The following is a 24,507-nucleotide window of genomic DNA, read 5'->3' as shown; positions in this document are numbered from 1 at the left end:
TATCCCAGGATGGGCTGAGACCCCTGTCCCCGTTGCTCCCTTGGTAGGCACAGGCAGTGGCTGCTGGGCTGACCATGGCTGGGCAGGGAGGAGCTTCCCCTCATGAGTGGTTTGGCAGCCTAGAGAGGCTGTTTTCTTCCACAGTCATGGCTCTTTTTTCTTTGCAAAATGGAATAACAAACCAAAAAAAGGTCCTGCATCATTGAAATGGGCTCTTCCTTGCAGCCTCCTTTGGCCAGAGTGGGCAGCTGAACAGGCAGGAATGGCACTGGGGCTGTAGGTGGAGGCTGGAGCTGGGATGCTGAGCTAGGTCATGCAGAGCTTCGTTCCCCAGAGAGAACCACAAGTCATCCTGTAAAGATTTACTAGTGGGAGAGGGGACGGTCAAGGGACCCCCTCCTCCTGCCTGGTCATGGCATCGGGCTGGTTGAGGCTGGAGGACTTGGCTTTGGCGCAGCACAACCCATGGGATGGCAGGGCTGATGCCACCCCCCACCCAGGAGGCTCAGGGGTCTGCCATGGCAAGAACAGGACATGGCCAATCTGCATCGTGTGGAAAGTCCTTCATGCATTCAGAGCCGGCGGGAGGGAATGTGACCTGCAGAGCTCTTCCACTCTTCAAGCCAATAACTCAGGAGATGGGCCACATCCCCTGAGAGCCACTAAGCTCCCTGGCCCTGTGCTGCAGCTGCTGAGAGAGGGGCCCAGCCAGGTCCTGCATTTGGTCCTGGCCTTTCTCCCAGTCAACAAACATACCAGACCCAGACCTGGGTTTCTTGGGGGTGAGGCCAGAATTACTTCCTTTGCTGCTGGATTGTGTGGCAGAGGAATATGGAGAGGATCTAGCCCCTGGCTTGGAGAAGCCACTGTGCCCACAGCCAGCAAAGAAAGCAGTGGTGTGTTCAAGAGCTCCAGGTCTTCATCCCAACGAGCTCCTGCCTCTTGCACAATGTGCCTTCAAAGTGTTTTTGCTGCTGTCTGTTTCTCCTGCTCTGTCAGGAGCTATTTTGTGCCACAGGTGGATAACTTGGAATTTGCATCTCCTGTTGCACCTCAAAGATCTCCCCTAACTCTTCCCCACCACCAGCCCTTGTCAGCCATGCAGTAACAGGGTCTCTGAAGTGTGTGACAGCCAGGGCTGCTGGCAGACAGGAACATTCCTGTCACCACAGGACAGTTTCTAAGAGGCCAGGGAAGGGCTGTACCCCGATTTCAACCCGTTGCACCCAAAGCTCAGGCCCTTTTCCCATTTCCGTGGTATTTCAGTCCTGCTGATGAACAGTGAGGGATTGGTGTGGATGAGGCAACACGAAGTAATTGTCTCCCTGCCCCACTCCCAGGATACTGCATCAGTGGATACAGGGTGGGAAGATGGGTAGAGGTGACAGACCAGACATGGGGGAGTTTTCCATCCCTTACCAGCCCTCCCAATATGGGTGGTGCTGTGGCCATGACACTGCTGGTACCACACACTCTTGCTCTTCTTCCTTCAGGGAGGAGCCACTTCCCTCTCCCCAGAAGGATGGAGGTCCTGCAGCTCCTGCGCCTGCTCCTCACCACTGCCATGCTGGGCCTGTCCCAGACAGTGAACCCCTTCGTGGCCCAGCAGACGCCCCCAGACCCTTGCTATGATGAGAGCGGTGCTCCTCGACGCTGCATCCCTGAATTTGTCAACGCTGCCTTTGGGAAGGAGGTTCAAGCTTCCAGCACGTGCGGGAAGCCTCCGACACGGCACTGCAACGCCTCAGACCCACGCCGAGCCCACCCGCCCACCTACCTGACCGACCTCAACACCGCCTCCAACATGACCTGCTGGCGCTCGGAAACCCTCCACCACTCACCCCAGAACGTCACCCTCACCCTCTCCCTCGGCAAGAAGTTTGAGGTGGTCTATGTCAGCCTCCAGTTCTGCTCACCCCGGCCCGAGTCCACCGCCATCCTCAAGTCCATGGACTATGGCAAGACCTGGGTGCCCTACCAGTACTACTCCTCCCAGTGCCGTAAGATCTACGGCAAGCCCAGCAAAGCCACGGTCACCAAGCAGAACGAGCAGGAGGCCCTGTGCACCGACGGCCTCACTGACCTCTACCCGCTCACCGGGGGGCTCATTGCCTTCAGCACCCTCGACGGGCGACCCTCGGCCCAGGACTTCGACAGCAGCCCCGTGCTCCAGGACTGGGTGACAGCCACCGACATCCGCGTGGTTTTCAGCCGCCCGCATCTCTTCCGTGAGCTGGGCAGCAGCCGGGACGCCGGCGAGGAGGAGGGGGCCACGGGCTCCGTCCCCTACTACTATGCGGTGGGGGAGCTGCAGGTCGGCGGGCGCTGCAAGTGCAACGGGCACGCGGCACGCTGCGTGAAGGACAAGGAGCAGAAGCTGGTGTGCGACTGCAAGCACAACACAGAGGGACCCGAGTGCGACCGCTGCAAGCCTTTCCACTACGACCGGCCCTGGCAGCGCGCTAATGCCCGTGAGGCCAACGAGTGTTTGGGTAAGGCATTTTAAAGGTTTTTGTTTTCTGGGGCTGAAATGCTAAAACAGGTCATCAGGGTAGGAAGTGATAGGTGCTGAGCCAAAGCAATGGAGTGTGCTTGTGCAGAGATGCTGGGGAGCATCCCCTGTGCTGGAGGATTGGGAAAGGCTCAACCATCTACCTTGTCTATGCTGAAGTTGTCCTGTAAGAGATGCAGTGATTCAACTATGATCCAAAGCACCAAAACCCTCCCAAAAATCACTGGTGTCTTCCAGCCAGTCAGCAGACCTCAGTGTGGGATGCCCCTCTGGGATTTTTTCCCTTGGGCAGCAAACTAGCTGTCTGTGGGCTGGAGGGGCAATCTCAGCACTTCCCTGTGAGATGTGCTTGGGGACAGGGAGCAGGCAGAAAAGCCTGGCAGAGGCTGAGGTTCCCAGTTCGAAATTTCATCCTTCATGTTCAGTCTGTGTGGTGGTTCTAGCTTGTCTGTCCTTGCAAAGGTTTTCCTAAGTTAAAAATACTGTCACAAAATGAAACATTTCCAAAACATCAAATGGGTATTAGTTGGCTCTCCTGCTCATGAATCTTTATGGGATTTTGGTGGAGAATTTTGCTTTTTGTCCTGCTTTGGGATGGAGCTGGGGGATGCCAGAGCCCTGTGAATGTCTGGGAGAGAGAGGAGCAGCCTTTTGCTCTTCCTGGACAGGAGCCCAGGTCTCAGGGGGTGGCGGGAAGATGGAGACAAGGGAGAGCTGTACCATTAATCAGCCTCTGAAAGGCTCAGTGGATGTGCCAGAGGTCAGAAGGACTTGTTAGTATTTGTGATCGATGTCTTGTTGAGAACCCAGCTGTCCGCTTCAATATACACGTTACAGCAGATTTCTTCTAAGAATGGCTAAAAAGGCAGTGGATTCAAAGCAAGTGCTGGAGCTGATGCTTTAAGCCACCTCATGCCCTATGGGAATGTGTCAGCCCTTGTGTTTTTCCACTTGTTTCAGAAAGATGAGTTTTGGAACTCAGAAAAAACCCTGCACTTGTCACCCTGCCAGGGTTGCTGCAGGTCAGGCAGGGGAGGCCTTCAGCAGGTGTGTGAGCCCATGGAAACCCCCAGGACACAAGGAGGACCTAACCCCACTGGCTGCTCCCTTGTGCCCCCCACTCTGCAGCTGCCTCACTGCCACATCCTCCAGTAAAGCAGCACGATAGCAGCGGAGGTGGCTCTGCTGGCACAAAAGGGGTTGAACCAGAAGAGGCTCATTTTTGAGTAGCATTTGCAGGTTTTCTGTCCATCTCGTCCAGAGCGGGGTGAGGGTCCCTTGCTCTGAGCATCCAGCCCCCAGCTGCGTCACCCTTTTGGCAGATGAAGCTGAAAAGATAAACGAGAGAGGGAAGAGGAGGCGGGGCCGCAGCGCCATCCCTTCAACCCCCCCGACAGCCCCGCACACAAAGACCCTTCCCCGAGCCGCGTGTGAAAGTAGTTTTTTCCTGTTGATTCGCTCCCCTTCTTTCTCCCTTCCCTCTCTCGGGCTTTGTGCCCTCTCTGAAGGGACCTGAAAGAGCTTCTCCATCACCCGCCTTCGAAGGGCTTAGCGGCTGAAAGCTGGATTAGCTTCCCGAGCCTTCCCCTCTGTGCCTTTCAACAATGACATCTCCCCAGCCAGCACGAACAGACGCAGCAATTAGCACCAATTAAAAGGAGAGACTGCCCGGGAAGTTCCCTTTGCTCAGCCTGGGGGCTGTGGGGTTTCGGACTCTGTCCTGCGGTCAGACAGCGCTGATGCTGGCTCGTGGTGGTGGATGTCAGACGTGGCTGGGGAGGGGGGAGGAAGAGGAGGAGAGTGGGTGGATGCAGGGGCTTGGCAGCTCAGTGACAGCCCAGGGGCAGGGTGGGGGATCGCAGCGCCCTGAAAGGGGATGAGAATGGATCCATGGGGCTGGTACAGCTTCAGATCATGTTGGGATGTGTCAGCTCTTGGCTCTGTGCTCCCCAGCACTCTACATGGGGGTTTTTCTCAGGCCAGTGCATGGGAGTCTCTGCCTGCTCCAGCACGGGGACACACTGATGTCCTACAGCATGGCACGATGCTGGGACAGGCGTCCATTCAGCTGGAGGTGAGGATAAACATTTGTTGTTTCAGTAGAATTTGTGCCTCTGGGAAATGCGCAGGCGACACAGGCAAGTACTGCCTGAGCTCTGAGCGCTGGCACAGGGCACAGCCCTGCACGGCTGCCGTGGGGCGGCTGTGGGTTCGTGGGGACATCGCTGTGCTGCAGTGTTGAGGGGGTCAGCACGAGTTTGGCAAGCAGGGAGGCTGGGGGCTGTCGCAGCCAGGACAGTGACAGTGGATTTGCCAAGCTGCGGGCTTGGCCAGACGGCGCCGCGCCAGCTTTGTGCCGCAGAGCGCCCGGCCCCGTGCCTGGCGGCTGGAGATCATCGCCCGCGGGCACGGGAGGCTCTCCTGGCACACCCCGGGGGCTGCATGAACCGCAGGCAGCTCGCCTTGCCAGTACTGGGATGCTCTGTGTGTCCAGGGCAGGGAAGAGGGCCGTGTCCCCACCAATGTTTCCCCCCAGCTTTTAGCCTGGGAGAGGCTGTGTGAAGGATAATCCCGGCAGAGGGGCTGGCAGGAGCAGGATTGCCAGAATCCTGGGGACACCCCATCTTTATCTTTGCAGACTCACACCTCCACTGGTGCCGCTTTCAGCCTGCACCCGCGAGCTGCTGGGGGCAGCCCGGCCCCCAAACCCCCGGCCCGGGGAAGGAGGGGGAGCGGATTAGCACGAGGCAGTCACTGGAAGTAATTGATGCACTCGCTGGTGATGCGGGAGCCCTTGTTCCCTTTGTGGCCGCCGCGGCAGGAGCACTCTCCGGAGCACCAGGATAATGCCCGGGGCTCGCTTTGATCCGGGGCCTCGGCGGGGAAGGGGTGGCGCTCTCCTGGGAAAACCTCGCAGGCTGCTCTGGGGGGGGGGGATGTGGTGTTCCACCCGGGATGTCGGTGCCTGAAAGCACCAATCCCGGGAGCGGTGGTGGGATTTGGAGGATGACATGTAATTCCCTTGTGCCCTGTGCCCCTTCCTGTACATTTTCCCTCCCACTGGGAGTTCCCCTGACAGGGTTCTCTGCACCTGCTCCCCAGTAGACGTGCTGGAAACGAGCGAGTTCCCAGCAGCACCAGCCACGCTCCTTTCCTGGGGGGCGCAGGGGGAGGGCGATTGGCTTTGGGAGGTGGGCAAGTGGGCAGCATGGCCCTGCCACCCCTGTGTGGACACCCCCCCGCTTCAAGTCACAGCGGATCTGGAGAGCAGGGGAAGGCAGCCAGGCCGGCAGAGGAGATTTACACTTGTCTGACCATCGTGACTCCTGCTCCTCCCGGGATGGGGCTGGAGTGCCTCGGCCTTGTCCCGCGCAGCCCCTTGGGGGCTTCTCCTGCTTCTGCTGCTGCTTCTTGGCAGGAGCGGAGTGAGCCCTTCTCCCCCGACACCTTCCCCAGGACAGAGGGACAGTGTGGATGAGAGGAAAGGGGCTGTTCTGCTCTTGGCTGCCATGGAACCGGGAGGTGCAGCCTCATCCTGCCCTGTGTCCCAGCCAGGCTCTCTTCCAGCCAAAGCAGGGGCGTAGCTCAAATCCGCTGCGGGTTGGCAGCAGCAGCAGGTCTAGGGTTTCGCTGATCCGGCTGCCTTCCCTAATTATTCCCAGGGAACTTGTAGGGGCGGTGAGCCTTGCTTCTGCCCTGCAGGCTCCACCGCCTGCCCCACGTGTGCCTCGGTGCATGGTGCTGCCTGTCCCCTGCCAGGGTCTCTGTCCCAAAGCCCCTCGTGCTGTCATTCCAGGCTCCTACATCTGCAGCACCCTGGAGGAGGAGGAGAGGTTTTAGGGTGGCCAGGGCCTGGGAAGGGGTTCAAACATCATCAAAAAGGAGACAAAAGATTGCTCCATTGCAAGGTGTCAACGTTTAATTAGTCTATTATTGCAAATTATTAGATCTTGTGATTGTTTAATTGATCATATGATTGTTTAATTGGGCATACTGTACAAGGGCGGAAGCGAGCTACCAGGTAATTAGCCCCAAACTGTGCAATTAAATTCTTATTAATACCCCAAACAGCAGGGAACATTCAAGCCTTTAATTAGTGATTAACGGGAGACAGACAGAGCTTACAAGTGCCTCAGTACTGAGGAACAGTGAGAGTATTTAGCTGGGTAAGGGGGGACCTGTCTGCCCCGATTAGCTCTGGATGGCTGCGCCAGGGCGTGAGGGGATTGCCATGCGTGCTGGTGTGGCCCTGTCCCTGAGTGGGGACAGCCACCCAACCCGGGGGAACCGGGCTCAGCCAGGTTCCCCTGTTGGCTCTGGAATCCCGGCTTGGCAGCTGCCGACACCGGCCCAGAGCGGGCAGCACCACTGCCTGAAGGAGAGGGAATGATGCTGGGCCACCAGGGGAGGCTTCTCCCCCAAACCCAGCTCCTGGGATGATCAGAGGGTCTGCAGCATGTTCTGAGGGAAATGTTCTGGGGTAGGTCAGGATGTGCCAGGGTCAATGATGCCAGGAGAAGGGCCCGCCAGTTACTCTGTCACCAATTAAACTGGAGGCAGAGAGGGACCTGCACCAAGGGCAGCAAATCATTTACCCAAGAGTTCTCCTCCACTGCCCATCGCCTCCCCTCTGGGCTGCCAGTCTTTCTCCTTCCCCAGAGGGTGCTGGGGGCATTCCAAGAGGGACACAGAACTGCCTTTTGGGATGACCCCACCTGCCTTTCACTGCTGCAAGGGGAAAACAAGGCTCCTCTCCTCCCAAAACGTGCTCCTTTGCCACAGTTCTGTAGCAAAAACCACCTTGTCTTGTCCCTGTCCTGTTATCTGGAGCCTGCAAGGGCACCCTGGCTGTCAGGATACTTCACTGTGTCTCTTCCAGCCCTGGCAAAGCCTGTTTGAATGTCAACATCCTCAGTTCAGCAGCATCCTGTGCTACCTGGGGCCTTGGGCGGTATTTGCTGCTTTCCCTCTACACACCACAACCCAGAATTTCCTTAAAAATCCCTATTTTCCACTGTCACCAGGGAAAAAGAAAATAGCTCAAAAGGAACAGGCACTACAGCCACACTGGGTGTTATTTTGATGCCTGCCATGTGATTTCTCACTAATCTCATAACTCAGGGGAGCTCTGGGGGCAGCCGAGGTTTGAGTGTGCTGGCACTAACCTTCTGCTCAACTCAAGCCTCCAAAACCTCTTTGTTACAGCTGGGGCTTGCTCTTTCTCCCTGCAGTGTGCCCGTGGCCAGAGCGCCGGGGCAGGCCAGGCGGTGTTTGATCTGTGCGGGTGAAGCTCCGCTGGCTGCGGGGAGGCAACTTCACACAGGCCAGGCCAGGCAGTTAAATCTGGGCCGACACGTTAATGAATTTCACAGTACGCCTGGAAAAGCTCTCACCCAACCTCAATTTACCAGCACGGGGAGGGGGCCGGGGCTGGGGGAGCAGGGCGCCACGTTTTGCCGAAGGAAATCTTGTTCCCATTATCTTTTTGCAAGAGTGTTAAGTTGGAATAGGCAGTGCTTTGCCTTTTTATCTCACACACATGGAACCAGCCGGGAGGGCTGTGTGCTTCCCGGGGCTAATTTCTGCATACACATGTAAGGGTGTGCAGATGTTTCTGTGCACATCTGTGTGTGCCTGCCTGTGGGCACGTGTACATCTTTGGGGGGTTTTGGTGCATGTCTGCGTGCACATATGTTTGTGGGTATATTTGTGTGCACGTGTGCTCGTGCATGTTTGTGCATGCACACACAGGGATGTGAGCACACAGGGGCTGCTGTGTGGGTTTCTCTGTGCGTGTTGCTCATGCACACAAGATAGAGCCATAAATATAAAGAGTTGGGGGCTCAGCTGGAGGGGAGGGCTGTCACACAGCCTGGCATGAGGTGGGTGGTCCTGCTGGAAGGCTGGGTGGGCTCTGTCACCAGAGCAGCTGCCAGGGAAGGGGCAGAGGGGACCATGGGGCTGCAAGTGCTCAGATGGCACTACCAAACCTCCTAGCTGCAGCCCTCCATCCCACACTTGCTTCCCTTCAGCCGAGTGGTGCCAGTTCCTCCAACACATGTCCTTCCTCCTCTGCCCTGACCTCACGGCACCAGCCCCACAGGGCGGAGGTGCTGCACATCTGGACGGCACGCTGGGACAAGCTGTGCTGTGCTGTGTCCATCCCAGTCCCAGCACAACCCCCCTGCAGTGGGGAACACCAGGGCAGCTGCAGCCCACCCAGAGGGTCCTGAATCTCACCTTCAGCCCTCACCATCTCCCCTTCCCCCACAGCCTGCAACTGCAACCTGCACGCGCGGCGCTGCCGCTTCAACATGGAGCTGTTCAAAGAGCGCCGGCGTGTGCCCCACCTGCCGGCACAACGCGGCGGGCAGGCACTGCCACTACTGCAAGGAGGGCTTCTACCGTGACCTCAGCAAGGCCATCACCGACCGCAAGGCCTGCAAGGGTAAGCTGGGGGCTCCCTGGGGGCACATGAGTGACAGGATCTCTCTGAGTCTCCTTGCTCTCCCTTCCCATCCTTGGGATCTCCTTCTGCTCGCTTTGACAGCTGCAGGTCAGCTCCAGCCACCAGCACCCCGATCTCCTGTACCACCCCAAGGGCACCAGGCAGGGATAGCACTTTGAGCTCAGCACCAACTCGAGGTGGAGGAGGATCACTGGAAGGGAGAGAGCAGGTTGCCAGGAGCCTGGGAGGGTTCTGGTGTGTTTGCAGTTACTATCTCCATTGGTCAGTGTTTGGAGAGATGCTGGGGAGGTGCTGAAGCAGACATGACTAAAAGTGCTGGAAACCTGTCTCTGATATGGATGTTGTCTAGGATATAGACATTCTTGGAGCATGGGTTCCCTGCTCTGGAGGGCTTGGGATGCTGGTGAAGCTCACATCTCCCACGTGGGCCGTGGGGCTGGACCCCACATTGTGTTTTTCAGCTGTGGGATGACTCTTGGGGTCTGTTTTTGGGGAGATGCTGAGCACTGTGGCTCCTGGTAACTGGCCTTGAGCTGGCCAGGAGCCACACTGGCTCCAAGCCATCAAACTGCAGCTTGACCTCTCAAGGTCCCTAGCCTGTGCCAAACATCATGGGACCTGTACCTCTCCTCTCCCTCCTCTTAACTCCTGGCCAAGCCTGTCTGGTTCCTCTTCCCTCTGCCTGCTCAGCCTGTCTATGGAGCCTTTTCAAAACAATAGTTTCACCAAAGAATTTGAGATAAGAAATCACCCTGCCTGTCCCTAAGGACTGTTGAGATCCAGACTTGAACATCAGATGGGCAGGAAGTCAGCCATGGCTGTTCAGAGGCTGAGAACTCATCCCTGATCCCTGTTTTTCTGCCTTTGATTGTGAGTCCCTCCTGGAAGGGAGCACAGTGTCCCTCTCAGATCTCTCTCCAATGCATTCTGCACCACGTGGGCACCAGGCTCCTTCCCTTCTGCAAGAACACGATGCTTGTGTGTTCATGTAGGGCCTTCAGGATTTACTGGTGCTGGTTTTGGACCACTGACGTTGTGGGCATAGACCTGAATTGAAGGATTTGACTTTTGGGGCTCCCCTGTCAGGTGCATTAGTGGTGTTGGAGGTCTGGCTCATTCAGGCTGGGATATAATAAAGGAAAGCCCTCCATTGCCTGATATGTGCCAGTGCCTGTTCTCATCCTTGCTACTGCCAGGAATGCTTGAGAGGATGGAGTGAAGGGAGAAACTTCCCACGTTCATGCGGTGTCACAGCGGGAGCAGGGCTGAGAGGGCACTGGCAGGAGGAGCCCTACCTGCAGCCAGCTCATTAGCAAACTGAGCTAATCATTTTCAACAACCCAAGCAGCTGACTTGACACATCCCCCTCACAGCCCGGGTTCCCAGGGACCACAAGCTGTTCCACCCCATGGCCTTGGCCAAGCCATGCCACAGCTATGGCTGTGGGCATGGCAGCCCCTGGCAGCACACCACTGATGAAAATTGTGTCAGGTGTCAGCCAGGTCCCAAGCTGTGCCAGGGGCCAGCATCCTCAGGGTGACACAGGGGAGACACTGGGAGAGAGGAGGAGGAGGAGGCAGGACAAGGCATGTATCCTGATGGTCTATGGCACAGCATCCCAGATTGTGTCCCATTCCCGGGAGGCATCCTGGCTCTGCTGAGGCCAGGGATGGATGGCAGCAGCCCCTAGCTCCTGCTGCAGCACCACCAAACTGGGGCAGCTGCAGCGAAATTCTCTTTTCCATGAGGATTCTGTCACGTGCTGAGGGCTGGCAGGCAGCCCCAGCTCTCCCCCAACACTTGAGAGGCACCAGGGTGGCTGTGCTGCCTCCACCTCACCCTTCATCTCCTGAGGCAGCTCCTCACGTCCCAGCCCTCCCCAAGGAACAGTTTCTGCTTTTCTTTGGGTTAGGGAGGTTTAGGTTGGATATCAGGAAAGGTTCTTCCCCAGAGGGTGCTGGCACTGCCCAGGCTCCCCAGGGAATGGGCACAGCCCCGAGGCTGCCAGAGCTCCAGGAGAGCTTGGACAGCGCTGCCAGGGATGCCCAGGGTGGGATTGTTGGGGGGTCTGTGCAGGGCTGGGAGTTGGATTCAATGATCATATTTGGTCCCTTCTAGCTTGGGATATTCTGTAATTCTCTGACCAGCTCCTTCTATTTTTGCTCCAAAACTGATACAATACCAAGCAAAGTGGACGCCCTGCAGGCATTCCCCTCTCCAGGGCCCCCAGCACCACTTCCCTGGGCATTGAGGGGCTCAGTTTCTGCTCCAGATGGGAAAGAGAGCGCTTACCAAAGAGCAATAATAGAAAAAATGCCAAAACCTATAAAAGCAAGCTGGATATGGCTGGGACCAGGGAGGCTTACTGAATATAGCATGGTTTGTGGGAGCAGGACAGCTGCAGGTTGCAGTGTTTCCCACCTGGCTATGGCTCAAGTCCTCTCCTTGCAGGGAATGGGGGAGGCAGAGGGGGCCTGGCTGCTCCCACCTGCATGTGCCCACCATTTGTCAGTGCAAGTCTTGCTCCGCCACCCTCACAGGGCAGTAATTGTGCAGCATTACAGTGATGGAAAGTATCTCTGATCCAGGGTGGCTCCTCTGGAGGGGACAGGATGGGCAAAGCATCCCAGGATGCCCAGGATTTGATGGGATGGTGTGAGTGCAAATGCTGCAGCACAGGAGAAATGGCAGCCAGCAGTGCCTGGGCTGCAGAGGAGCAGAGGAGTGGGACAGGTGTCCCCTCAGACAAACCTCTGTCCCTGTGCCAAGCCACGGGCAGGGCTCTGCCAGGCTGGCTGGGGGATGCTGCTTCCGGAGGGCTGGCAGGGTTTGCTGTGGTTGGGAAGTGCTGCAAAGCTCAGCCGAGCCAGATGAACGTGTGCACAGGGCCAAACCCTGCCATGGTGCATATGTTGAGGAGGATCTGGCAGCAAAGGTGGTACCCTGGGTCTGGGGAGCCAGTTCCTGGTTCTCCCTCGGAGAACAGAGTTAATAATAAAATCTCTGATGCTTCTGCTTCTTTGGCCGCCCCTCCTTCAGTAAAGCAGAAAGCATTTCCACCCCTCCCTTATATAGAGGTGGATCTGCTGGGACTGGGAGCTCCTGAAAGGAGGAGCAAGGTCCCAGGTGCTGGCAATGGAGAGCTGCTGCTCCCAGAGAGGCATATAAATACAGAGAGGTGTGACAAGACAATTTGGACTTGTTTTTTCCAAAGATGTGTCCCATACCTGCAGCTCAGGTATCTACACTCCTGCAGGAAAAAGGCAAGGCAAGGATCCTCTCAGTGGATGTTTGGAGCAGGCATGGAGCAGGGGTATGGGAACAGTGTGCTGTGGATTTAAACAAAGGTTTGTGCACCTACCACAGCACTGGCCCAGGGCAGAGGCTGAGAGTCGCAATGAAGGCAGGTGCTCATGGAATCACAGACTGCTTTGGGTTGGAAGGGACCTTGAAGATCATCTGGTTCCAATCCTCTGCCACAGGCAGGGACACCTTCCACTAGACCAGGCTGCAGATGGCTCATTTAATATTCAGGAGGCAAATCACTAATGCAGAGGCCAGGAACTACTACATCTTATTTAAGCAAACCCCAGCATGTGTTACTAAATAACTCTTCGACCATGGTTTGCCTCTGCTGGGATGCAGCATCCTTGAAATAGGCCCAGAAATACCAACTGCAGGTTGTGTCTGAATGAGCAGAGCCCTCAGCCACTGGCCAGTGAGCGAGGAGTGCTTCCCTCCACTGCCAGCATCACTGCTGGACCCTGTGGGATAGAAAAGCTGGGAGGATGGAAAAGGCAGAGCAACCTTCAGGATTAATTCAATGGTGCTAATTGAAAAGTCAAATAAAGGATGGCTGCGCATTAATCCCAGTAATTTAAACAAAGCTGTAAACTGTGAGCCTTTCTCCAATGAAAACTGGTGAAGCAGTAGCAGCTAAGCCTCAAGATGCAAAAATACCCTCAAAATGAGGTGCAAGACATGCTTTCTGGCAAGCAGAGTTTGATGAGTTAAGCTCCAAGCTAGTGACTTAATCCACCATTCAGGCTCTGTGGGCCAGATCCTGGCAGCCAGAGGCTGGGAGCAGCAGGGCCCAGTGTGTGGGCAGCAGTGCAGAGCTGCACTGTGCCCCCGGCCTGGCCTTCCCTGGGGCTGGGATAGGCTCCCTGAGCCAGCCCCCTCCACAGGTTTTGTTGGGATGAGGACGGACAGAGATGCTAAAGCCGCAGTGCTGGGATGGACCGTGCTGCAAGGCGGGACCTGTCAGGGACAGCGCTCTCGCCTGGGACGCTCATCCCGTGGGAACGGGAGGGAACAGTGTATTTTTGTGGGACTGTGGGAAATCCCACTGTGGTAGGGCAAGTGGGCAGAGATTGGTCTGGCAGAGACCAAGCTCATACCCTGATGACACTGATTGGTTGTGCACTTAAGATGAGCAAAGCTGCCTTACTGATCTGGGTAGAACATCCGGCGTCACTGAAATCCACCTTCCACCGCATGCAGAGAGATCAGCTTAGATGAACTGGATCCTGACTGGGCTGAGGGTTATGTCTGTCCATAAACTTTACACCAGGAACAGACCACTGGGGCCCAAGAAAGGCCCTGTGTTTCCACCAGCCCTGTGTCATGCCAAGACTCCCTTGATCGCTGCCATTTGTTATCACAGCTGAGCCCCCAAAATATCCCTGTCAGAAAGATGTCCGCTTCTAGTCCTAGCCAAGATCTGATAAGGATGGAGCATCTGGTCCCCATTAGAGGCTGCTCGCTCTGGTTTCTGGCTGTGCAGGAGGAGGGCTCAAGTGCCATGGTACTCCCACCAGTCCCATCTGGTGAAAATTAGGGAAACGGTAACATCAGGGGGCTGTGGGGGTGGGTGGGGGAGATGTTTTTGTTTTGCTTTGAAATCACGTTCAACTTTTACACTGATGGAGGCCAAGAAAACCTCTCCAGCTCATTGCCAGCCCAGCTCCAGGCAAGCAGATGGGAAGGTCCTCCTCTGAGCAAGCATCTCCTTCCCACATCCCTCCATGTAGACAACCCTCAGTGGGTCCATCATCCAGTGTGACATGGTGGAGCATTCTTCTGAGAGCAAAGACAACTTTCACCCACCTCAGGTGTGGCTTGTCCCTAGAGAGACTGTGGTAGAAAGGTGTGGGGTCATCCTTTGCCCAGAGTCTCCAGGAGTCAGGAGGGGCATTGAGGCTTATGAGCTTGGGAAACATTGAGAAAACCTGCTTCATTCTAAAATCAAGACAGGGTTTGTGGTTTGTGTAAAAACCCAGTGTTGGTTCAGCTCTGTGGACTGAAAAGCTCAGAGGTAGGGGAGCAAGTGGAGAAAATGGTTTTTACTGCTGCAATAGGAACATCTCCCTGGAGTTAGATGAGATCTTAAATGAGAGCTGGTGGCTGCAGGCACCTGTGGGAATTGCAGAGGCTCCAGATGTTCCTCCTGAGCATCCCTGTCAGCAAGGCCATACCCTGGCCAATGCCTTTGTCCACTCACCCTCCTGCCTGTGCTGCTCACAGCACATGTGGGGCCACAGTTGGTCCAGACCCATGGGTCCACCTGGTTCTGTGCTGTGCCAGCCCCAGCAGCTGATTCCCAGTGGTGCTCTGGAATGGTCTCCCTCCTCTTCACCGCTCTGGGACTGCACCTTGGCTCCAGTTTGGGGTTTGTGTTGTGCCTCCCCTCTCACATAACCATTTCTCTCTCTCCCACCCAGCCTGTGACTGCCACCCCGTTGGTGCGGCCGGCAAGACCTGCAACCAGACCACGGGGCAGTGCCCGTGCAAGGACGGCGTCACCGGCCTCACCTGCAACCGCTGCGCCAAGGGCTACCAGCAGAGCCGCTCGCCCGTGGCCCCCTGCATCAGTGAGTGCCCCACGCCTCGCCCTGCACTCAGGGACCCTCACGGGCCCCAGGGGATGCTCCTTGGCCCCCCACTCCCCTTGGATGGTTTGTGGTGGGTGGGAGGCCCAGACAAGAGGCTGACTGTCCTTATGGGTGTTCTCCAGGAGGTGCTCATGTAGGGCTCTCTGATCCCTTCCTAGGGTGACCTGGGCTTCACCTGCCCCAGCGCAGGAGGCTCTGGGTAACCCCTTGGGTCAGTGCTTCCAGGTGGTGAAACAGCTCTGCTGGGTCTCTGCTTGGTACAGCACATGCTCTTCTCACCCAGCTGAGCCCTGAGTGTGGTCACTTTTGGGGCAAGGCCAGAGCCTGTGGTCAGCGTAAAACTGTTTTATTGTCACAGTGGGTTTGAATTTGACCCAAATGGCAGAAGAACAATGTCCGACCATGCAGCTTTTGCTGGGCTGCTGGAGCAGTGGCTGTGCAGGTGACTGGTGGAGCTGGCTCCTCTCTATCTGGCCTTCCCCAAATTTGAGTTTAGGAAAAAAATTTCCCCAGGTTTTGCTGCCAAGAGTCCTGAGAAAGTGTTATCTTTTCCCACATTTATCCCTGCACTGGGCAGCCTGAGGCATGCTGAGATCAGCCAAGCACCTGTCTGATGTCCAAACTCAGTTCAGGTGAGCTGAGCTCTCGGGAAGCATCCATCCCTGGAGCACACATCCCCACACAACTACCTAGGGCCTTTGGGGATTGCAGAATTGCAGCCTGGCTCGATTTACTGAGCTCAGTTTGTGCATCTCCAGGTCTATTCAATAGTCTGCAATGGTCAGGTCAGATTCATGCCATCATCTCTCATTTGTGACCAACAAAATCTCCTTGTGGCCCATTTTCAGAGTGCTTTTGCCCAGTTGTCACCCCCAGGGCTGGGGATCTCATCCTTAAGATACCTCTCCCTTTCTTTTCCAGAGATTCCTGCCATCAACCCCACCTCCCTGGTCACCAGCACAGAGGCACCTGCAGGTGAGTGCTCCATGTCCCTGGCCGAGTCCATGGCCTCAGTCCTACCCAGAGACCTGGGGGCAGATCCCACCTTCCCTCTCCCTGGCACAGCACGGGGGAGGGCTAAGCTCTACCAAACTATTTGGCAAAAAAAATTGGTAAAAAATTTTGATGAAAGATGTGACTGAGATTTAAAATCTTGTGCATTTCTGGAAAGGAACTGACTAAGACTGATGGACTTTTTCAGGAAAGGCTTTCTCCATTGCCTCCAAGGAGGAGAGCAGGGATGCAGCCCACTGGGGCCTCGCCATCCCTCGGCAGGTTAAGGCAGGGATTGTGGCACATGGCACCAGTGGGTGCCTGGGGCTGGCTTTGCTTGACCTCCTTTTATCAGCACCAGTGCAAGACGTTTCTCCTGAGTGTCCCTGGCCTCTGCACGAACCCAGCTCTCTGGGAGGTGCTGGGGCACGGCGGGTCTGGTTGGTCTCAGGCAGGCTCCAGGGCCCCTGTGCTGGGGCACAGCCTGCCAGGTCTCCCCTGGACGTGGGTGACATGGTGCTCACGTCGTCCAGGTCTGGAGGAGAGAAGGGTCTGGGTATGGGCTGCTTGTCCTGGCTGCACAGGGTGATGGGATCATGGGTAATTGGACCATGGAGGGACCAGTGTCACTGCTGTGGTCACCCAGAGGGAGGTGACAGCTCCATTGACAGACTGCAGGCCTTGCACAGGCTAGGGAGGCATTGCTGCCATGGTCCTTGGAGCTCCTCAAGAGCTGCCCTGGTTCCCCAGACTGGAGTGGGAGGGTTGGCATCTCAGTACAAGCTGCAGGTTCTCTTCTGCCTCTGCAGAGGCTTGACTGGGGCTGGACACTGCTGGGTGGGTGCATGGATGCTCCCTGTGCTGATGGATTAGGGTCCTTCTTCCAGCCTGGCCAGGGACCAAGGTCCCACCCAAGTGCTCTGAGCTCCCACCGTGTCATGGCACTTCTCAGTGGCACCAAGCAGGGCTGTGCCAGCCCCTGGATCCAGTGCCACCATGCTGAGCCCTCCAGTGCTGCAGGATGCACCCAGCAGGGTAAAGAGGGCTGTAGCAGGGCCTTCCTCCTTCCCCTCCTCTTCCTTCTGCAGTTCCCTCAGCACTGCAGTGGGGCTGTTCCCAGCCATCCCAGGTCTATCCCCTGTAGGGATTTCAAGCCAGGTGGAGGGGGAAAACCTGGGAAAGAAGCAGCCCCTTCCCTCCTTGGGCCACCCCTCTTCCTGCTGTCCCCAAGAGCCCGGTCTGCCCCTGCATTCCACTGTGTTGGAATACACATCCCAAACAAGCCTCCTCTCCATCCCATGGCACACCCTCCTGTGAAGACAGCAGGGCCTCTCCAGTTCCCCACACCCATATTTAGTGAGCAACTTCCCTGTGCCCGTTTGGGGTACATCTATCCCAAGGAAGCCTACTCCTTTCTTGGAGAGCCAGTGTTCTGTTTGTATCCATCTCCCCAGCTCTCCTTACCAAGGCCACCTTGCCTTGGCAGTGGAAAATGCCAACAGCCTCTTCCCAGGCTGCTGTGTGCCTGGGATGTGCTCTCCAGCCCTCTGGGAACGTTTTCAAGGATGGCCCCATGCATGAACTCGCTGGCTGCAGGAGAGAGCCAGGGACGAGGTGCGTTGAAGAGATGGAATTTTTGTCCCCTCACAACAAGGCAGACACTGAGGGGCTGGAGCATGTCTAGAGAAGGGAAAGGAGCTTGGGAAGAGCCTGGAGCACAAGTCTGATGAGGAATTGCTGAAGGAGATGAAGTGGCACAGGTTGGAGAAAAGGAGGCTCAGAGGGGACCTCTTCTCTCCCTACAACTCCCTGAGAGGAGGGGGCAGCCAGGGGGAGGTCAGGCTCTGCTCCTAGGGAACAAGTCATAGAACGAGACAAAACAGCCTCAAGCTGTGCCAGGGGGGATTCAGGTTGGACATCAGGGAAAATTTCTTCTCTGCAAGGGTTGTCAGGCAGTGAACCAGGCTACCTAGGCCAGTGGTGGAGTCACAATCCCTGAGAGTGTTCAAAAAGCAAGTAGATGTGTCCCTTTGCAATGTGGTTTCATGGGCATGGTGGTATTTGGTTCAAGGTTGGACTCGATCGTCTTGCAGGCCTTTTCCAACCTTAATGATACTGTGTTCCTCTGGCAGGAGTAAAGTGTGTGGATGGGGATGGAGAGGGGAGATGCACAAGGAGGAACCTGCAGCGCCTTGCAGAGCGGTGCTGGCTTAGCACACATGGACCCCAAGGAGTAGCACAGAGCCTGGGAGCTCTGCACAGCCTGGCACCCCACTGCTGAGCCCTCACAGCCCTGCCCCTAGAGGCTCTGGAAAAGAGAGGGTGTTTTCAGTGAGGAGCAGCCCTGCCTGGATCTGGCAGAGGTTTCACTCCTCACTGTGGCAGAGGGGCAGTGATGAGACCTGGAGTGCACATCCTGCCCCATGGGAAGATGCTGGGGGAAGCTGCATGGGACAGGGCAAAGCAGCACCACCTCTGCTGCTGGCTGCCCTGCCCACCCTGCTGGCTGCGAGGAGAGAGCTGAGAACATCAGGCTTTGGGAAAAGGAAGAAAAGGGGGGATGGAATGAGAGATTTGACTGGTTTATTGCCAACAGAGAGTGCAGCGTGGAGCAGAGTTAATCAAGGTGACTCCCCTCCAGTGCTTTATAAATAGGAGCAGCCTCACAATGATGTCTGAGCTGTTCAGCTGCACAATAACAGCACTGGCAGAGAGCTGGGTTGTTTGCTCTGTTTTAGCAGAGCGGGTCTGCCTCAGACTGCCTCCAGTTTATCTGTGGGTTTGTTGGTTTAAGATTTCTGGCTTCTAGCTCAAATATCCATAATGCAATGTAGCTGCCTCTGCCCAGAGCTGGTGCCCTGGAGGATCAGGGGACCCAGTGGGGATCCTCTGCTCCCTTGGCTGGGGGGATCAGAGATGGGGGTGATGCTGCCCTGGCTGCGCTGTCGGGGTTACCTGCACCTCGTGTGCTTGTCCTGCAAGCAGGGCTGCCAGTTCTACCCACACCCTGCCTGCTCCCTGGTGCCCCTCTGCCTACATCCCTCTGCCTCAGGAGCCCCCAGCTGTCCCTGAGCAGGCACTCCCCAAGGGGCCTCAGCACCTCAGGCAGCCTCCAAGCCCCTTCTCCCCCCATTTGCCCAGCTCCCGCCCTGCCTCTGGAGCAGGTGCTGGCTGCAGGAACAGGAGGACATTGTTCAGGGCTGCCATGCTCAGGTGCTGGGCTTCCCGCCCTCTCCCCATCTTCCTCCATGCTGGGGTTCAGTCCCCGGGTGTGTCCAGGCTTTTCACTGACATTGCCATCTTCTGCCTCACTTTTCCCAGCTTTCTCCTGCCTTTCCAATCTTCCAAAGCCTTTGAGGTCCAGCTTTGAGGTCTGTGCCTGAACAACTGACTGGCTTAGTGATGAAACCTCCTCGGTCCACTTCTCATATTTTTTATTATTATTATCTTAAAATATTTTCCACTTAGTGTAAAAAAAATAAAATCCACGTTCCCCATTAGCAGAATTAACAAAACTCATGGAGTGCAAAACAAGGCTTTAAGGGAATTCAAAGTAAGCAGTAAAAGATTTGCAGCCATAGCACCTGATTAAGTTACATCTCTCTTAAAACAAAATATTCCTTTTTTTCAAGGAGAGGAGAAGTAAACCAGATGTGCAAACCTGCCACCTCTCCCACATGCACTCCCCACAGGGATGGGGAATGCCCACACCAGGCCAGTGGCTCTGGTTCTCGGCTGCCTCCTCCCACTCTGCACCTGTAGCATCTCCCAGGGATGCAGCAGTGTTAGAGCTGGGGCTGTAGCGTGTCCCAAGGACACATTTGTGCTTGGGATGGGGCTGTGGTGAATCCCAGGGGTGCAGCAGTGTCAGGGATGGGGCTGTAATACATCCCAGCGATGTCTCAGTCTCAGAGATTGCTCTGTAACTTGTCCTGGACATGCAGCAGTGCCAGGGATGGGGCTGTAGCATATCCTGGAGATGCAGAAGCATTTCAGGGTTTGTGGGTGCACTTTCACGCCATGGGCTGTGCCAGGTCTCTGCTGACCCCCATCCCTTCTGTGGGGCTTGGCTGCCCAATCCAGCTGCACAGACACAGCAGAAAGGCAGCCAAAGCAGCTCTTCTCCCCACCGCCCTGCGGGATGTAAAGCCATGGGCTCTCAGGGCCTGTCTGTGGAGCAGCCCCATCGGGCACACAGCATCCCAGGCAGGAGGGAGCCATGCTCCATCGCTGGGGTGTGATCGGGGCTGGGTGGCTCCTGAGCAGAGCCCCCCCCACGGCAAAACCCTGCAGGAACAGGACAGGATGCTCAGGGAGAGGCAGTCTGGGGAGGTACAGCCAGAATCCTTCTGCCCTGACATCCCTTGCCCCTTTCCAGCCACAGCAGCCATGTCTGCCCGACACCCAGTGATGGAGGAGGCCATGTGCTCAGGGCCAAGGGACAGAAATGTTTCCAGTTATTTGGACATATTTTTCTTCCCAAGTTTCTTAGATAAGGGGAGCAGGAATTAATTTTACATTTGAGGAATGTTCCTCCACAGCACAAAGCCGTGGTTTAAAAAATCCCTAAACTAATCCTAAATTGTTAATTCCCAAAACCATTTTCTAGCTCCTTTGAATCACAGTGTTATGTTGTTAATCATGAGCAGGAGCCCAGGGCAGTTATGGGATTTCTTTCTGCTTTTCTTTCATCCCCATTGCCAAGGGAAGGAGCTGCAGGTTGGCTGAGGCTGCCCCACAGCCTCCTCCCACCCCACATCACCCCACAGCCCCCCAGCCCAGCACCCATCACCCAGCCCAGGCCGTGTCCCCCTCGTGTCCATGGGCAGGCCTGTGGCAGCTGCTGCCAGGGGCAGGATGGGTTCTGTGCCCTTGGCTGGGGAGGAAAGGGGCTCCTGTCCTGACGGGCGTGGGAGGCTGTGCCTCGAGTCCCTTCATGGAGCAGGAGAGGGCAGAGCAGTGTGTGGGGCTGGGGCCTGGCTCAGGGGTGCTGTGGGCTCTGGGATGGGGCTGTGGGGTATCCCAGAGAAGACAGCAGGCTGAGGCTGTAGCACATCCCAGGGATGCAGTGGGTGAGTGCATTCGCCAAGCACTCCAGCACACGCAGCAGCCACCCCCCTGTATGGAGAGGCTCTGAGCCCCCTCTGCAGCCACCTCGGCTGCTTCAGGGGAGGCAGCAGGGCCAAGGCAGCTCTGCCAGCCCAGGCAGAGAGAGGGGCAGCATGGGGGGGCTGAACTGAGAATCAGAGCTCATCCTCCTCTGCCAAGAACTGGCTTCATGCTGCACTGCTTCTATCACTGACAAATTTGGAACAGGTGGCATGAAGTCCCAGATAAAAAGGACCTGGACAGAGAGAACAGCAGAGCCCAGGGTGAGTTTGTGCTCCTGGGCTTCTTTCTTTCCTCATTTCTCCTCCTCCCCTTGGCACAGGGTTCTGTTATTCCCTATCTTCCCCCAGAGCTTTGCCTCCATCCCCAGTGATCACTGTGGCAACCTGCAAACAAAGACAACATTAGAGGCTGCTGACTCTGTCCTGGGACGTGGGGCCAAACCAGAGGGAGAACCTGCAAAAGGCAGAGAAAAGAAGAAAGACGGGCTCAGAAAAAAACATGCCATTTGGAAAGAGACAAATTGAGATGTTCAAAGGAAGATGGCAGGGTAAAGAAAGAAGGAGAGCAGGGCTGCTTCAGGCAATTGTGGGGATCAAAGGCTTTGGGGAGAAGGAAAGAGGCATTCCCTGCCCTCCCTCTGCTTGAGATGCAAATCTAGAGGCTTTAGAAATGCACAGGAAAAAGCTTCCTGGAGGACAGGAGCCTTGGGGGACAGCAGGGTAGTGGAGGACAGCCTGGTGGCCTCCCCAGCCCTCTGGAGCAGCCTGAGCAGGGGATGCCTGGGCACAGGAGTGATGTGGCAGAGCTTCCCTCACCACTGCTGTGCTACAGTCTCAGCCTGGACCCTATGGCCTCCCCTGGGATGTGCTACAGCCTCAGCCTGCTGTGTTCTCTGGGATACCCCACAGCCCCATCCCAGAGCCCACAGCACCCAGTCCTTCCCACAGCCTGAGTCCCCTTCCTCGCTTGTGGGAACCTACAAGGCACAGGTCCCTGGAGGGGCTGTCCCCTGAGGGTGCTTCCCACCACTCTGGCCCCTGAGAGCTGAATCACTCTGAAGATCAGGACCCCCTTGGTCCGGTGTCACACCTGCCTGTGGATGTGTCCCCTGTGCGGCTGACTGTGGGACTGGTGCCAAATCCTCTTTTCCCACATCCCCCAGGACTGCAGGGTCACAGCTGTTCTGTTGACTCTCCTTGGCCATGGCCCCTGCCAGCCCTCCACGGAGGCCACTCTCACCTCACCTACATACTTCCCATCCATCCCTTTCTGTGTCTGGAAGGAGCCCCCAGGATTCCTCCACTACCCCTGTGCCGACTTATCCTGCAGGACACCATTGCCACAAGTGACAGAGTCTGCTCAATGCACGCAAGGTCACTTGGTTCCTCTTCCCAGCTGATGTGGTATCAGCCATTCATGCTGGTCCTTGAGCCCCCAGCTCCTGTGAGGTGCCAGGGGAGCAGCTGGACTCAACAGACCCCTGTCCCCAGCAGTGCTCAGGGCCTGGCTCAGGAGGAGTCGAGGACCCACCACCTTCTGCCAGGCTGGGTCTTGCTGCTGTCCCCTCCACCACCCTCCCTCTTCCCCTGGTGGGATGAGTCCCCCCAGGCCCCTCAGTGCTCAACCCACTGTTCTTCTGCTGCAGACTGTGACTCCTACTGCAAACCAGCCAAGGGCAACTACAAGATTAACATGAAGAAGTACTGCAAGAAGGACTATGGTAAGGACCTCCAACTTCCCTGAGCCACCCTGGGCTTTGGCCCAGAGGCAGATGAGGGCTGGCCATGGGTGGAGCAGAAGAAAGCATCCAGGGGGTGGGAGACACTCCCTATGGAGAGAGGTCCCCAGAGTTGCAATGGATGAGGCAGTTGGGGCTGCTGGGGAAGGGCAGTTCCCATTCCCAACCTTCCTTTGGGGAGCAAGGCAAAGCATCCTTCATCACTGTGCCTCTCCCTTTCTACCCTCAGTGGTCCAGGTGAACATCCTTGAGATGGAGACAGTGGCCAACTGGGCCAAGTTCACCATCAACATCCTCTCTGTCTACAAGTGCCGTGACGAGCGGGTCAAGCGCGGTGACAACTTTTTGTGGATCCACCTGAAAGACCTGTCCTGCAAGTGCCCCAAGATCCAGATCAGCAAGAAGTACTTGGTGATGGGGATCAGCGAGAACTCCACTGACCGGCCCGGACTGATGGCCGACAAGAACAGCCTGGTGATCCAGTGGCGGGATGCCTGGACACGGCGCCTTCGGAAACTGCAGCGGCGGGAGAAGAAGGGCAAGTGTGTGAAGCCCTGAGGGGTTTGCACCCACCCTGTCCCCCCTGCCAGCCCCAGCCCAGCTGGGCACTGCCAGACTGCACCACAGACTCTGTACATATCCATAGTGTGAATGGACTCTTTGTCTATAGTGTATATTTTGGCAATGGTTTCCTGTTGTGTGCGTGTGCACGGGTGGGTGTGCGTGTCAGTCCTTCTCTCTAAGTGTGTATTAAAAACAATGCAGTAATGACAAACCTTTAATGAGGAGCAAAGTGGAGCAAGTTCCTGTGGGTGCCTGTCACCTGAAGGAGCTTGAAGGGGATTGGTGCCCTGCTCCAGGCATTCTGGAGCTCATTTTCAAGGCTTTTGTATTCCCTTTAACACAGTTGTCTTCTGCCCAGTGCTGATATCTCAGTTGACAGCTCTCCCTTCTCCAGCATCCAGGGTATGATTCTTCCTCACTCTGAAAATGTGCTGCTGCCAGACCTCTCTGCCTTTCTTCCTGCCCAGGAGGAACAGGAGGTCAGAGTCTTCTGTCCCTCATTCTGATGTGCGGGCAGGCTGAGTGGAAACTGTTCAGTGCTGCAGAGTGTCCAGCCCCAGGACCTCCATCAGGAAGGACAAATGAACTTTTACAAGGCCTGATTCCCCAGTGACCTTGGGCTCACATAGACCAGTGCTGCTGGCTGGGGCAGGACCTGTGCTGTGCTGCAGTGCCATAGGGAGAAGCCAAGCCCTGGCAGTGTGCTGGTGGCCACTACCAGGCAGGACTGTGTCCACCAGGGAGAAAGGAACAGACCTGGCAACCCCTGGTTGCCACTGTCCTGGTGCCTAGTCCAGACAACCCAGTGAGAAAGACCTGGACACACCATTTTCCCCTCCCATGTCCACCTGCTCCATCTGAACCTGCGCTGGACTGGCCAGCCTGACTGGAGCCATCATCCATCCACCCAGGTCTATGTGCCTGTATTCTCACCTGGTACCAACTGACATAATTCCTCCTGTTTCTGTTGAGACACCAAGTGACCATGTGCCTTGGTGTGCATCTTCAGAGCTGGCCAGACTGCGTGCTCTCCTGGGAAGAATTGGCCGAGGTTGTCCACGGAGATGCACAAGGCAGAGGTGACAGGAAGAAAGAATTTTCATTGACCCACCTCTAGGCTTTTATATCTTCTTCACCATGTATTAGTCTCTGGTTAAACAGACACCAGTATCTTCCCATGTTGAGATTGTAGCGGTCTTGGCTTAATAAATACAAATAGAAATAA

At 56.3% G+C, this 24,507-nt stretch overlaps 1 protein-coding gene across 1 annotated transcript; it reads left to right on the top strand.

Moving 5' to 3' along the window:
- Positions 1–1,498: 1,498 nt before the first annotated feature.
- Positions 1,499–24,507, top strand: NTN3 (netrin 3). The gene is given in 7 exon segments (XM_005425197.3): positions 1,499–2,492; positions 8,786–8,837; positions 8,839–8,960; positions 14,705–14,854; positions 15,797–15,850; positions 22,626–22,700; positions 22,948–24,507. Coding segments are annotated over 7 exon segments (1,752 nt in total). The 5' UTR covers positions 1,499–1,522; the 3' UTR covers positions 23,277–24,507.

This window comes from Geospiza fortis, unplaced genomic scaffold (genome assembly GCF_000277835.1).
Source record: "Geospiza fortis unplaced genomic scaffold, GeoFor_1.0 scaffold114, whole genome shotgun sequence".
NCBI lineage: Eukaryota > Metazoa > Chordata > Aves > Passeriformes > Thraupidae > Geospiza > Geospiza fortis.
This window is presented reverse-complemented; position numbering and strand designations above follow the sequence as displayed.